The 15,497-nt window shown below is 37.6% G+C and overlaps 2 protein-coding genes across 3 annotated transcripts in view; both read left to right on the top strand.

Moving 5' to 3' along the window:
• Window positions 1-6,374, top strand: part of ube2j1 (ubiquitin-conjugating enzyme E2, J1) — a 55,171-nt gene extending 48,797 nt beyond the window's left edge. The window contains exons 6-8 of the mRNA XM_017437716.3: window positions 1,108-1,237; window positions 2,784-2,900; window positions 4,634-6,374. Coding sequence (XP_017293205.1) covers window positions 1,108-1,237; window positions 2,784-2,900; window positions 4,634-4,930 — 544 coding nt within the window. The 3' untranslated portion in view covers window positions 4,931-6,374. The remainder of the gene's footprint in view (window positions 1-1,107; window positions 1,238-2,783; window positions 2,901-4,633) is intronic.
• Window positions 6,375-13,134: 6,760 nt separating this feature from the next.
• The window catches only part of LOC108248740 (gamma-aminobutyric acid receptor subunit rho-2-like), a 41,647-nt gene continuing 39,284 nt past the window's right edge, over window positions 13,135-15,497 (top strand). For both annotated transcript variants that reach the window (XM_017437710.3, XM_017437711.3), the window contains exon 1: window positions 13,135-13,397. In XM_017437710.3, coding sequence (XP_017293199.1) covers window positions 13,288-13,397 — 110 coding nt within the window. In that variant the 5' untranslated portion in view covers window positions 13,135-13,287. The remainder of the gene's footprint in view (window positions 13,398-15,497) is intronic.

Here is a 15,497-nt window from a genome sequence, read left to right on the forward strand (position 1 = left end):
ATATGAAACCGGAGATAAAGTTTTTTACAAACGAGTGGACTGTCCAGAATGGAAAGGACCAGGAGTGGTCATTGGTCAAGATGGTGCAGTAGTTTTTGTCAGACATGGAGGCACCTGTGTCAGGGTGCACCAACTCAGATTGAGAAAAGTTCCTCATGAGCAAGAAGAACCCCAGATCACCTACGATGAGGAGCACAAACAAAGACAACTTGCAGTGGACATCAATGAAGAGGTGGGAGGAGACAATTATGCAGCAAATCCTGAGGGTGATCCTTTGCTTTTTCCTGAAAATGCAGAGGCAGGGAGACAGCGCACTGGAAACATCAGCATAAAGACAGGTGAAATACTAACATTCAGAAATGCAGAGGGTGTCTCACAAAAAGCAAAAGTGTTGGGGCGGTGGACTGTTCAGTAGATTTATTCACGGTTATTTTATGTTCCCATCTCATTGAAACTGTTCTAAAAATGTTTAAACAACTGTTTTGCCTAGGGTAATCTTTGTTTATTATTTTTTTTAAAGTTACAGTTCTTTTGGTTATATTGCACACCAGTCCAACTGTTTTGCCATGAGTAATCTTTGTTTTATTTTTGTTTGTTTGTTTTATTGTTTTATTTATATTATTTTTTTATTTATTATTTATTATTATTATTTTTTTTTTAAGAAGAGAGGGAGATTGTTACAGTTCTTGGTTATATTGCACACCAGTCCACTAGGGGGCACTGTGATGTCCTTTTTACCCCGTGTGTGGGGCGGTGTAGGTGAATCAGTTGTAGTTGTGCATGGCGAAATAAAGCTGCTAAAGGGAACAAAGTGGAGTAATTCTTACTGACCAACACAAACCCTGAACCCCTTATTTTCCTGTACCAAAGTTGTGTGATGTAACCACTGTGCCAACCTTCAGGTGTATCCCACCTCTTGCCTATTGACTGCTGGAGATAGGTAACAGTTCCCTGCAACTCTGATTAGGACAAAACAATTGTAGAAAATGGATAGATGAACAACTGACTTTTTTGAAAATGAAGGTGTTTGAGTGTCTGAATTGTAGCATTAATAGTTCCTCTTGTGAGATGATAGCTTCACATTGTTTCCTACCGGTTTTCTTTCAGATCCCAGGATTTTTGTTGTGAAAGTTGTGACTGTTTGATGCGCTCTGCTCTCCTGCCTCTGACTGCCAACAGCAATCTCAGTGCTGAAGATCACAGGGCTAAAAAACTAGCTCAGCAAATCAACTTCAAGGTAAATGCTCCAGCAGTGACATGCTACACTTGATTTACAGGTCATTCACTTTAATTCAATTCAAATTAGTGCAGTTTATTTTTATACCACCAATTCACAACTCATCATCTCAAGGTACTATGAAAAAATATCATATTCAAATCATAAATCCAGTTCAAGTATAAACAATTCCATCCAGTTATAATATAAAACAGTCAGAAACAGTATATTACAAACTACCATATAGTAAATATGAGTCTATCTAAGAAAACAACAGATTGCAATAAATTTTTACTTTGGTATGATTCCCCATCTTGAGCAAGGTGACAGTGGAAAGAATTGATTTCTTGTTAACAGGCAGAAACCTCTAGCAGAACCAGAGCCAGCCTCAGAATGGTCAAAAATCTGCCTGAACCAGCTGGAGGCTGAGAGGACAGGAATAAGACAACCACAACCTCTGTCTTGTCGGAGTCTAAAAACAGAAAATTAAGAGTCATCCAGGTTTTTATGTCTTGAAGACATGTTTGTAATCTAAGTAACTGATTGGATTAATCGGGTTTTATGGATAAATATAACTGAGTATCATCAGCATAACATTAGAATATTTATCTAATGCTGTATAATAACTTTCCCTAATTGAAGCATATATAAAGTAAAGAGTATAGTCCAAGCACTGAACCCTGATGAACTCCATGATAAACTTTGGTGTATGAGGAAGGTTCATTGTTAACATTAACAAACTGGAATCTATCAAATAAATGATTTAAAACATTTTAGAACTGTTCATGTGAGCTCAATATCATGTCTAAGCCTCTGTAATAGAATATTGTGATCAACTGTTTCAAATGCAGCACTGGGGATCTACCAGGACAAGTATGGACACAGGTCTGAGGCCATTAGAAAATCATTAGTAACTTTCACTAGTGCTATTTTGTGCTATGATAAGCTCTAAACCCTGACTGAAACTCCTCAAACAGATGATTTCTGTCCAGGTGTTCACACAGTTGTTCTTGTTCTCATCTAATAATGATGAATAATGTACAGTTCTTGTTTTATTGATTACTTTCTTGTGTGTTTTTTTTAACTGTCAGGGACAATGCAATCAGAACATTGTAACAAGTTAAAGTAACATATTACTGATGTGTTGCATAAATGATGTCTAGCCAGTGGCTAATTTGCAATCCTTGTCCCTGGCTAGTCTCTACCTCCTACTGTTAGTAGGTTTTTTCTTCAGGTGAAATAAATAGTAATTCTTTCATACTTTACATTTCCCTCACCTGTAGTCTGCCAGCAACATTTTAAATCAATACATCTTTCAAGCATTTTCCTCATATGTTATTTATTAAAGTGGCTCTGCTGGGATTCTTCTTTTTTTTTTTAGTCACTGGGAGTAACTTCAGACATGCAAATACATGTTGCCAGATACAGAAAAGGCAATAAAAATAAATCATCTTCGAATTGTTTTGCTTGGTCACATGTTTGTCTTGATAAATATTTATTTAAAGAAATAGATCTGGGGATAAGTTGGCAGCTAATGCTCAATTCAAATGTGTGTGTGTCAATGCAGGCAGAATCCAGCTTATCCACACAGGCCAGTACAAGTGGAGGTTCTTCGTTGGTCCCACAGGGAGACACCTCCACATCCACTGAGCAAAAAGTTCCTGAAAGTCTTCAAGCTGAACAGGTAAGTGATGCCATCTACACCCAGTTTGCCCTATTTTTCCACGTAAAAAATAGGGCAAACTGGGTAATAAATCACTTTACTGAAATAACTTTGAGTTTCTCTTATGTTGATCCAAAGCCCAGATAAAGGATCAGAGTTGGAACTGACATTTATCACAAAAAAAACAGGAAAGCTAGCATAGATAAGTGAAGTACCTAACATGTTTCTGTTGGGACAATGGTTAAAACATCTGTCTTACATGTGTGAAGTCAGGGTTAGGTCCCCAGTCACATCACTATCGTTACACTTATTATTATATTCAAACTAAAAGAGTGACTATTAGCACCATAATTCGTGACTGTAAAACACCATTTTGCAGGACAACCTTTGGACAGACAGCCTTCTCTGTTAAGAGTTGTAAGCTTTGGAACTCACTACCATCTGGTTTTAAGACCATAACTGACTGTAAAATTTTCACTTCAAGGCTTAAGAATTGGCAAAAAATGAACCAGAACTGTACTCGTTTTTAAATACTGTAATTATTTTGATTTAGTTGTTTTAATATATTGTTTTATATCTCCTTATCATCTTATTGTATGTACTGTTGATTTATATTGTTTTTTTATTTATTTATTTTTGTTAAAGGTCCTTCTAGGGACAGGTGTTGCAAATTAGCCAAGACTATAAACACTGTGATGCAGGCATCTGATTGTCTTGATCTATGTTAATTGTATCTGTCCCTATCAAATATCAAAATAAACCATTCATCATCATCAAAACACTTTATGTTTTTGTAAATGGCAACAGCAATGTTTCTGTAATATTTAAGACCTTGTTTGATCATTTCAATAAGTCATAATTTCTGTTGACAGATACCACAACAAATGTTCAGGAATATCTTTGATTGATTTAGTGGAGATATTTATTGGATGTATGTCTTATAACTTAAACGCTTCATTAGAGAACACTATACTGTGTACTTTAACTAAGGGCATGTACACAGTATACATTACATGAAAACCTTTGGGAGGTGACCGATATGCTCAAATTTGTTGAGAGGGAAAGGGATCATATAATTAGGTGTACCAAAAAAAATTAATTCAAAAGATATTTTTTTGCTTTAATATATAGCTGCTAAAGAATGACAGGCAGGTCATTACTGAATTTGATGGGCATTAGGGAAATTTAGAGGTGGATAAAGTCCTGTATGACTGAACAATAACTGATAACTGAACCAATATCAATACCAATATCAATACCAATATACCAATATCTCTATTAGAGTAAACTCCTTCAAACAGCACTATTTGATACAGTTCAGAGTAACCTTTTTATGTTTGATTTCTTATTTTGCAGTGAGTACCTTTAAATTATTCACTGTTACAAACATACCTAACATCTGTGCAGCGGTGCTCCCAAAGCTTGAGTACAACACGGCAGCAAACACTGTGTGTTTCTGTTGATGAAGAGAAGGGATTTGTTTTAGGTCTAGTCTACTTTAAATTGACTTCACCTGTTAGAGTTTAACATTCTAGCAGTTGAAGTCTCTGTATCAACTGTAACCTCAACTCTTGTGTGTTTAAAATACTTGTTGCTTTCTTCAGTGATTCCAGCAAAAATCAGAAGTGCAGCATGTCTGAGATAGGAACTTAAGGCACCACAGCTGAAATACATAGTTTCTGATTACAAAATGGTTTCTTGGATATTTTGTTTAAGTTTTTACATTTCAATTCAGAGATTTTTGTCTTCCTCAGGTAGAGGCATCTCTAGCAACAGGAGCAGAGGGATCCCAGACCCCCACCAACAGCAGCTCCAGCGAGCCCCTCAGCCCCCGCCAACGCCGCGCACAGCAACACGGCCCACCGGCGCAGAGAGCAGCCAGGGAGCCGGCAGCCAGCAGAGCTTTGTTTGGCCCAGCTCCACACCACCCTCAGAACCAAAGCCATGCGGGCTCGGCGGTCCTCATCATGGTGCTCACTCTGGCTCTAGCTGTCCTCATTTTCCGCCGGATTTATTCGGCCAACGAGTACAAGTTTAACTACGACTTGTGACATCTCCTGCTGCTGCTGCAATCCTTGTAGAACTGTGAGCAGCTGAGGCAGAGTGCCATGCTGAGAGGAGGCACCGCACTGACGGTGGCTTTTAATTAGTTACTTCAGTTTTTAGGTTGTTCCTGATCAGTAACCACACACACCACGTCTTCCTTTAACTTGTTCTTATCAATATATTTTTTTTTAATTTCTAATGAATGATTTCCTGCAGAATTATCTACATGAACTTCAATAACTTGATGGGTCTTAATCCCTTGCCGACACAGATGCTGATTCATCAAACTGCAGAGTCTTTATTCTACAATAAGATCAACTTGTTAATTCAGGACTTTTATTTTCCTTAAAGAGGGGGAAGCAGTGAACCGGTTAATGAATAACTTTACATCCACCACCAAGACTGAGTCTGAACCACTTTGATCTGTTTAGAGGTGTGTGTGTGTGTATGTGTAAGCAACAGTAAATAACAGATATATTTATCACCTGCCACCAAAGGGTGAAGGCAGAGCCATGATGTTTTTGGCCATCTCTGTGTCTGTCTGTTAGCAAAAACCTCACCTCTGGATGAATTCTAATGAAACTTTTAGAAAATAATCATTAAATGTGCCTCTACAACTGATTAACCTTTGGAATCAACTTGATTCAAGATGGCCACCACAGCCAACTGACCCTAATAAGCACAAAGATAACTCTAACTCATTCTCTATCTTACAGATATTGACCTAAAATCTGGTGTGGTAGTAGCTGAGACTGATTCCCAATTCCCAGCACATATTCCAACATATTCTAACACAATGTTCAAAATCTTTGGAAATTCCCATTAACTTTTTGTAGTCAACTCTGTCTGCCTATCAGACAAATATCTCAAGAACGACTGGACAGATATAATGAAACTTTCATTAAATAATCATTGGCTCCACATCTACAACTGATTAAAATTTAGTCTACCCGATTTAGGATGGCTGTTACAACTAATCTACTTTAGCTAACACAAAAATGACTATAACTCTGTCAATTTTACAGATATTATGCTAAAATTTGATGTGTAGGCAGCTGAGAGTCTTTCACAATACATCATCTGAGTGCTATAACATGAATAATAATATTAATATTATTATTATGTTTTACAGTTTGACCAAAACGGCTACAATTCATTTCAACTCATAAGATGATCTTAGTCAAAAACTCTGCATGGCAAGCTGCTGGTGATTTGCATTCCTTTCAAGGAATGCTAGGCTTTTGATTTTGTTTTTAAATTAATCCCTCATCTTCATTAACAAAAACATGCAGTGTTTGCTGCTGTGATGTACTTAGTGTTTAAAAGCACCACTGCAGGGATGTTAGGTAACTTTGTAACATTAGTAATTTAAATGTACTCATTGCAAAGTGTGAAATCCAACATAACAAATGTTTTTCTGAACTATATTAAATGGTGCTGTTTAAAAGAGTTCAGTCCAGTATTTTTCCAGATATATTAATTTGCAATTAATTAATGTGGGTCCACGCTTCATGTAATCAAAGCACTCAGTGAACTCAAAAACGTAGAAGTTTTAGTCACGTGTTTGACCTACGGTAAACTGGCTGTCGTCTGTTTATGTAAACAAATATGGCGGAATCAGACAAGCTTTCAAACACAGCTTTTGCTAAACTTCTACTATACTGGTGTGTTTCACAGTTCAACTTAATCTTTTTATCTGCATACTTTAGTCAACAAATTTGATGGTAATTATAGATCCTTGTATCAAAACTATCAGACTTCTCCATCCCCAAATGGCTTTTCTGTGAACTTTGCCACTGTTGACCTATTTCCAGTCACTTCGCCTGTTTCTGTAGGTAAACAACACATGGTAGTTGACAGCCATTTGCTAATTTTGCTTAAAAAATTTTAATTTAAAGATGTATAAACCATCAATAATTCAAAAATCTGTGCAGATTTTTTTTCTTACTTTATGAATATTTTTTACTGGTCTTCATAACATTGCAATGAGTATCTTTTAAGATTTTTAAAATCATCATCTATACCAAAGGACAACTGGCTCAAATGAGTGTAAATAAGACATTTAGGTGGAGTGCAGTGCTGTTACCTCAGAGAAAGAAGGTTGTATGCTTTAAGATCCACCATGGTTCTCTCTGTGAGGAGTTTGAATGTTCGCCTTCTGCCTGTGTGGGTTTTCTCCGGATTCTCGGGTTTCCTCTCACAGACCCAAAACATGCATGTAGTGATTCTAAACTGACTAGGTGTTGATGGTTATTATCTCCTGGAGGCGATAATGATTGTTACCAAAGTATATAATGAACAGGACAGATTTTAATGAAACTCTCAGAAAGTAATCATTAGATGTACATTTAAAACCTTTTGGAGTCAACTCCATTCAAGATGGCCACCACAGCAATGTCTAGAACTCAGCTGAATTTACCGATATTGACCTAAACTTTGGTGTGTTCGCTTACCAACATGCACTCAGAACCCTAACACCTCAGCGAGATCTAGGAATATTGCATTAGATTATAAAAGTCAGTTACACCTTTTGACCGACGTAACTACAACTCTGTCATCTCTCAACATAAAATCATCTTAGTCTAAAACTCTGGCATGAAAGGAGGTGGGTGATATGCATTACTTCAAGGAATGCTAGGCTTTGAATTTGATTCTGTGTTGACCCTGGGATGGACTGGTGGCCTGTCTACATGTGTCCCGCCCCCCCAGCTGGAGGTAGGTACCATTCCCCATGACCCTGAATAGGAACACGCAGCCACACAGGAATGGTGTTTTGTGAATATGGAAAGGTTTTTTTTTTATCATTTCAACCTTATTATCACTTTATTTAACTGTCAACAATACCTAAGCAAACATTGCAGAAAAAAGTAATATACATCAAGTATACTTTTAAAAACATAAGAAATGAGAAATGTTTTAAAATACTAACACTTGTATATAATTTACCCAGCCTTCTCTTTGGAGACTGCCTGAAATTGTTCATTTTGTCCACAGATTTGGACCGACTTTGATGTGACACAAAGTAGAAATTCTACTTAGTTCTCAGTCTATAAAAAGAATTTTTTGCTCCTGTCTTCTTCATTCTCATCTTTTTCTTCTTGCGTTTACAATCTAGCGTCTGCTCCATGTTGTCTTTTTTGTTTGAGGCGTATTTTCGCGGCAGCGTTGTAGCACCACAGGCAGGCCTGGCATAGTTACTGAGGCATTTTAGGTGTTTTTCTGCATTTCCAAAAGATTGTTTTAGAAAGGCAGCATGCCTGTGTGAACCAAGCATTAGAGCTCAGCTCACATGGTGATTTGTCAACTTTTAAGCTGAGAAAAAGTTCCAACTTCTTATTGATTTGTCTGCGTTGATAGGAAGAGTCAAACCATCTTTGAGGTGGAGGTAATACAAATTCCCATACATTACTGTTCCCTCGCCATACAAGATGTTTTATCAATTCTGTGTTCAGGGTCAGGAACATCTGATGAAAAAATAAATAACTAAAACACATAGGAGTTTCACTCTGTCCTCTCAGAGAAACACTTGTCAGAGCTACACCACAGCTACAGCGTGTCTGAATTTCATTTTATCCATGATATTTTTTGTGTTACCTTCTGTAATTTTAAGGTGAAATGTTGGCAGCTGTTTGAATTTTTATTGAGGGTTTTTTTTAGCTGTTTTGGTTGGCTGCAGTGAAATGGAAAATTAGAAGCTAGTCAAAAATGAATACAAAGGAATACAATAGCATTTTTTTAGTCATTTATTTAAAAACATTCCAATAAACTCGGTTTGTTCTGACTGATGAGAAAAAATAGTTAATTTTTGTGTGAATATTTTGAAAAGAAGCCTGAAAAATGCCTTTTTTTTCTTCAAGAAAATGTTGAAAAAACAGTTGGCCCTTGATCAGGTTTTTAATTTGGCCCCTTGTGAAAATGATTCGGACCCCCCTGAGTTCAAAGGTCACAGCTTTATTGAGAAGTTAGAAGCTCCATTATAAGGTCTGAAAGAAGAAATCAGAGTGGAGAGATGCCATGCAGATGAGTTTATGGCAAAGCTTTTATATATAGCCTATATATAATACAACCTTGTCTTGTCGAGCCAGAATCCCATCTCATCTTGTGAGATGAGTATCTCGCTACACCTCAAACAAGATGTCTTCCAAATCTGCAGCTGTATGTTAAATTCTATTTCACATTTGACTCCAGCAGGGTTTGAGTTGACCAATATGCCTCTTTCCTCCTTCACTCTGCCTCCATTTCTCTGCCATTTCATGTCTTTGTTAGCATCCCTGAGGACATCCATCCTGTTGAAGACAAGCAAGTCTCTACCTGTGTCCAGACATCACCTCAGACCATTAGTTTTCTTTTTTTTAATATTATATTTTATTCTCAGATTCTCTGCAATATACCCTTCAGTGATTGTGCCAATTGTTGTTATTACTTGTTGTTAAGGATACAAACAAAAAAAATAAATCAGATTATTTTAAATACCTGTTTTCTGTCTGCTTTTAGGTTGCTTTTCTAGAACATGAACAATGTCATGGTTCAAACTCAGAACCAAGCTTGTGGAGCTGCATGCTGTAGGATATTATATATCATATTATATTTAATTTTTGCCCAATGCCAAAAGGCGAAGGTGGAGGACAATGTTGTTGCTTGTTTTTGTCATATGAACCACTCAAATTAAGTTTTAGTTACAGGAAAAATTAGATATGTTGTTGCAATGCCTGCCTTGAGAGGGTTAAAACTCTCAGAAAGTAATCACTGGATGAACACTTACATCTGATGAATTTTTAGAGCCAAACCAATTCAAGATGGCCACTGCAACTAATTGATGTGAGCCAACGCTAAAATGGCTATGAAGTAACTCAGCTGATTTTACAGCTATTGACTAATCTTGGTATTAGCTGAGCGTCATTATCCATGCATACTGTTGTGGCAGCAAAATAACTTCCAGGCACTGTTAGATGAAATTACTCAAACAGATTTATTTATATGTTGTGCACAAAATATAGAGAGCATTAAAAACAATTAAGAATTACCATCAGAGTTCCAGATCCGAATGGGGAAGCTACAAATCCAAGCTCTGGTCCCCCAAGTCAACACAGGTGCTTTTATTAAAGATATTGAAATACTGGACCAGAAGGAGGAGGTAGGAAAAAACAAGTCAGTCTGGTTCCCACGAGGAGAAAATTCAACATCATTCCTGTAAACAAGGTCATTCTGTGAGAACCCATGGGACTTGGAATAGAAGTCATAATATAATCAGGACTTATAAACAACAGGTGTAAATAGTAAATTCTGCCATTACAATACTCTGTGTACAATTCAAATTCATGCCAAAGTTTCCACTAAGATAATTGTACAGTGAGAAATAAAAAAGTTGTTGTTTTGGTCAAAGCTTGAACATAATAATATGTGGAATCTCATGCAGTAATGTGAAGGCTTACATGTAATCTTGCTTAGAGTATTCATTGAAGATGGTCCTCAGCTACAACCACACTAAATTTCAGCACAATATTTGCAAATCTGAAATGAGTGGTTGCCATTCTTGTGTTTCCTTATGTCAGTTTGCTGTGGCAGCCATCTTGAATTAGGTTGACTTCAAAGGTTAATCAGCTGTAGATGTACATCTGATTAGAGATAAATTCGAGTTTCATTAAAATCTATCATGAGATATTTTGCTGACAGACACAAACACACACAGCCATGGGCAAAAATGAGGGAAGACATTCTGTTTGTACATCATTGTCTAGCATAAACGTGACTGTTTACAGGAAGCTTTTCTGTTTCATAATAATTGCATCTTAATAAAAACTCCAGGTCTACAAAAGATTTGAATATGTTACATTCAGCCTCATTCGGCACCATCGGCATGAACACGGACTATCCATGCTCAGCATGCATACATTCATGTACTAACATTAATTTGACATATGTCTTGTAAAAACAGCATTGTATCATCAGCTAGTTGACTCAAACATACCATTTTCAAAGTTTGCATAAATTGGGAAAGAGACACCAGACATCTCCGACATATTGCCTCTTTTATAAATCTTTTATGAGGCAGATTAATTAAACACTTTCCAAAGACATGTAAGTTGCAAAGTGATTTTTTTATGTTCTCTAAAACCAAATAAGTTGAGAGCTGTAGGTCTTAATAGGAAACTCAGGTTCTAGAGTTAAATGCCTTATGAAAATCCATCCATCCATCCATTTTCTTTACTTGCTTCTCGTTTCCTGGTCGTTTGGAGCTGATGCATATTTATAGCCTTCGTTGTGTGAAAGGCGGGGGACACTCTGGACATGTCCCTTCAGAATATGAAATATTAACCCTCTCAGGCTCAAATTAAGTTTTAGTAACAGGAAAAATCAGATATGTTGTTGCAACGCCTGCCTTGAGAGGGTTAAAATAAAACTGTTATCTGATATTGATTTAAGGTTGTCACAATTATCAAAGGCCAATCTTATTTTTAATAAGTACAGGACATAAAACAATGTTTAGAGTCATCTATAAAGACTTTTTTTAGTTTATTTGCTAATAAAATTTTGAACATTTTGTAATTGTTGTTGTGTAGAGAGAGGAAAAACCATAATGTTAAAAAACTGGCACTTGTTTGGTTTAGTCATTAGTCTAACATGGATGAAAAGTTCTGCCTCTTTCTCCATACCGTGTTCTTTGACTGATGGTGCAGCTGATAAGGTACTAACTAATGATAACTATTAAACAGAACATTACTTCTAAAATGACTGTTAAATAAATGATGAAGTGTCATATTCAGCAGATTGGCTGACTTTATTCATCACATTTTGACCTTGGCAGCTTAACAGCTTGGTTTTGTTGCTATCAGTTCATAAATGTATTAGTTCATAGGCATGCCACGTGTATTATAATACTAGACCAAGCTGGACAAGGTTTATGGAAGCTGTCTTCTTGTATTTTTGGACCCAGAGTCTGCTCACTAGGGATGTGGGGTTTTAAGCCCTGCCTGCTCCAGCACACAACAATAACATTACATACCTTTTTCTCAAGTATGAAATAACTAATTAGATCTGAACTTATCAGAAAAATGAATATTTTAACACAGCAGCAAGGTAAGAACTACTGGAATGAAAATATCTGAGGTGTGTTTTGTTTTCAAAAGAGCAAAGTCTCGTTTGTTTACATGGAAGCTTGACCTAAAATTGATACTGTTACCATCCTGTGGAGACGCTGTAACTGCTCTGGCTTCAACTTAGGGGTTATTAATATGTGGACCCTCTTGGCGAGGTGCCTGACTGAACGGGGTTTTCGGCTTAGACGCTGCGAGCTCCGCCCACCCGGCTCGCCGCTTTATCAGCTGGGCTACAAAAGGAGTGAAGCCAATTTCTAGTTTTAGTATTTCCTTTTTGTTGAGGTAAGGATTTTCACCTGTTCTCCTACTCCTTCACCTCACCCGGGTTCTTGATGGAAATGACCGTCAGGAGACAATACCTTAAATTTAAGATTTATTTTACCAAAAGCAGAGAGAAAATCATCAAATTATTACACAAGTGCACCTGGGAGACAATCAATGAAATGTGAAAAGACACATCACCTCAAAGTTTTGCAACCAAAAGGACCCCAAGATTGTCTGAGGAAACAAAGATGTTTTCTGGTTTTAATGCTTAGCATTCTCCCCTCCGTCAGAGGGTGTCTCTCTTCTCTGGAGGTCAAAGGGCAACTTCTTCCCCCTTCATGCCTGGCACCGTGGCTCAAATCCAGGGCTTCTAGCACATACCTCTCTTTCCAGATAAACTAAACAACTACTTGTTAAAGGTTTTAAAATGGTGACTAAACATAAAATGGTGATAAACACAAATGATAAAGATATAATAATCAAACATAAAATAAAGCCTGGGAGAATAAATACAAGGCCTTATATTCCACAACATTTAGATTATATATGCAGAACTGCTGCTCTTCGTATGATTAAATGCTGTTCAAGTGAAAGCTTGGTTTTGTCCACTTCCACATTTTCTATTATTTTTATTTTTTATTATTCAAATGGACAAATATTATGTTCCTGATTTAGCTCCATATATGTGAACCACACCTATAAACTAAGGACAACTTTACTTCCAGCAAAGCCTCAACCTCAGGACTTATGAGGAGACAGGTGAGCCCGCCCCTCCTGAGGCTAAGGACCAATCAGAGCCCGCCTTTCCTAAGTCTAAGGACCAATCGGAGGCTTCATCCTCAGGCTTCATCACGCCGTCTGTCCGTGGAAAGCTGCCGGTGTGTGCTGCACTTGTTCAGCCCAGTTTCCGAGCTCTGAGGAAGGGATGGTAGTGGTCTCAGAGCCCCGCCTCAGGAAGCGCAGGTCTCAGACAGCCCGCTCAGAGACTTTTACCGAACATCATGCCGTGCTCTGGCAGGTTCCTGCACATCCTGGTCCTGGGTGTAACCCTGATTCTGGCTGTGGACTCACGGAGATTCAGAAGCAGAACAAAGCGCTGGTCAGCAGGAATGTAAGTCTTCTTCATCAGCAGACACATTAGCTGCATCTGTGCACTCTTTCTGGACTTACTCTGACGTGCACGCGCCGCGCGCATTAACCAACACAAAACAGAGACTTAGTAAGTTCGTAAAGTTGATTTAAAACACCTTCACACTTAAAAATCATAATGTACTTTACTATAAAATACACAGAAATTGCATAATACATACAAAGCATTTAAATAAAATGTAAAAAGAAAATTAAATTAAAAGGCCTAGCTTTGCATATCGCCTGCCACATAGTTTAAAACTCAGAATATCAGCCATCTTGTATCGGACTGACTCCAAAAGTTAATCAGTGGTAGATGTATCTCCAGCGGAAGTTTCATCAAAATATATCAAGTGGTTCACAAATTTTTCTAAAAGACAAACAGGTTTAACTCCAACAGTTGATGCTGAAGTTTTAAATAAAAATCTTCAACATTGATTAGCACTTACAGCATCTGGTTGTCTCGCCTACTACCACCACACCAAATCTTTGCAGAATATCTGTAAAACTGACTGACTTATAGCCATTTTGGAGTTTTCTGATGTCAAGGGGCTATGCTGACCTTCATGAATTGGGTTGGCTTTAAAATGTTAATCTGTACATCCAATGATTACTTTCGGAAAGTTTCAATAAAATCCGTTAAGTGATGCATAAGCTATTTGGATACAAATAGGCAGAGTGGACCTTAAATAGTTACTCTACTACTACTCGCGGCGTGACAAGATCTTGCTTCACGCGAGAAGTCACATTGCATTATGGCAAAAAGACATATTAAAAGGTTCAATTTAAGGGGTTATATGAATCAATACTGGGCCATTCAAAGGAAAATCGATTCAAATCAATTAATTGATTTTTTAAACCCAGCCCTATTTTTGACCATTCTTCCAGAAGCTCATTTGTGAGTTCAAACACTGTTGTTGGATGAGAAGGCCTGGCTCACAGTCTCTGCTCTAATTCATCCCAAAGGTGTTTTATCAGGTTGAGGTCAGGACTCTGTGCTGGCCAGTCAAGTTCTCTACACACTGTTCTTGAGCTAATCTGAAGGCCACATGAAGTTTGGAGGTCTGTAGCTATTGACTCTCCAGAATATTGGTGACCTCTGTTCACTATGAGTTTTCAGTATGCACTGAACACACTCTGTGATTTCACGTGGCCTACCACTTCATGGCTGAGTTGTTGTCATTCCCAATCGTTTCCACGTTGTTATAATACCACTAACAGTTGACTGTGGAGGAAATTTCAGGACTGGACTTCTTGCACAGGTGGCATCCTATCACAGTACCATGCTAGAATTCACTGAGCTCTTGAGAGCGACCCATTCTTTCACAAATGTTTGTAGAAACGGTCTGCGTGCCTAGGTGCCTGATTTTATACACCTGTGGCCATGGAAGTGATTGGAACACCTGAATTCAGTCATTTGGATGGGTGAGTGAATACTTTTGGCAATACAGTGTATCTGTGTGACTAAAGACAGTTTACTGTTACTTTGACCAGAGGTTAACATAATGCTGTGGTGCATTGTTTCATTAGTTTATTCAAGAGGAACTTGTTTAGTTCAAGGAAACTGAACAACGCAGATCAAATGAAGTCCAAATGTGTCCCTTTAAATTTTCAGACAAAAAAAAAAGACAATTAATAAAATATATCCAGTTATCAATTTCAATCACTCTGTTTTTACTTAGCTAAGTGTCAGGAACGGTGGAGACGAAGGCGAACCCAGAACGCAGACTCATTATTAAAGGAACAGAAACTAATTTATTAAACTAAAGAAACAAAATGAAAACAAACAGCTGACGTGGCAGCAAAACAAAAAGACAAATGGAGCAAAAGCACAGAGCAACAGAACCATGAAGAGACGGAAAAACGACAGGCAAACAACGACAATGGACCAGCGGAGTATAGACAGAAATGACCGGGTTTTAAAGTGCTGAGGATAATCAGGTAAGTGGGGACAGGTGACATGATTAGCAGACTTTGACAGGTGTAAGTGGGCGTGGCAGGAATGCAGAGAGAGAAATAGACTGAGGAATGAGAAAGTGAAAAACACGAAAACAGAAACTAAACACAAACCAATAAACTAAAA

Source organism: Kryptolebias marmoratus, linkage group LG19 (assembly GCF_001649575.2).
Source record: "Kryptolebias marmoratus isolate JLee-2015 linkage group LG19, ASM164957v2, whole genome shotgun sequence".
In the NCBI taxonomy this organism is placed as follows: Eukaryota; Metazoa; Chordata; class Actinopteri; order Cyprinodontiformes; family Rivulidae; genus Kryptolebias; species Kryptolebias marmoratus.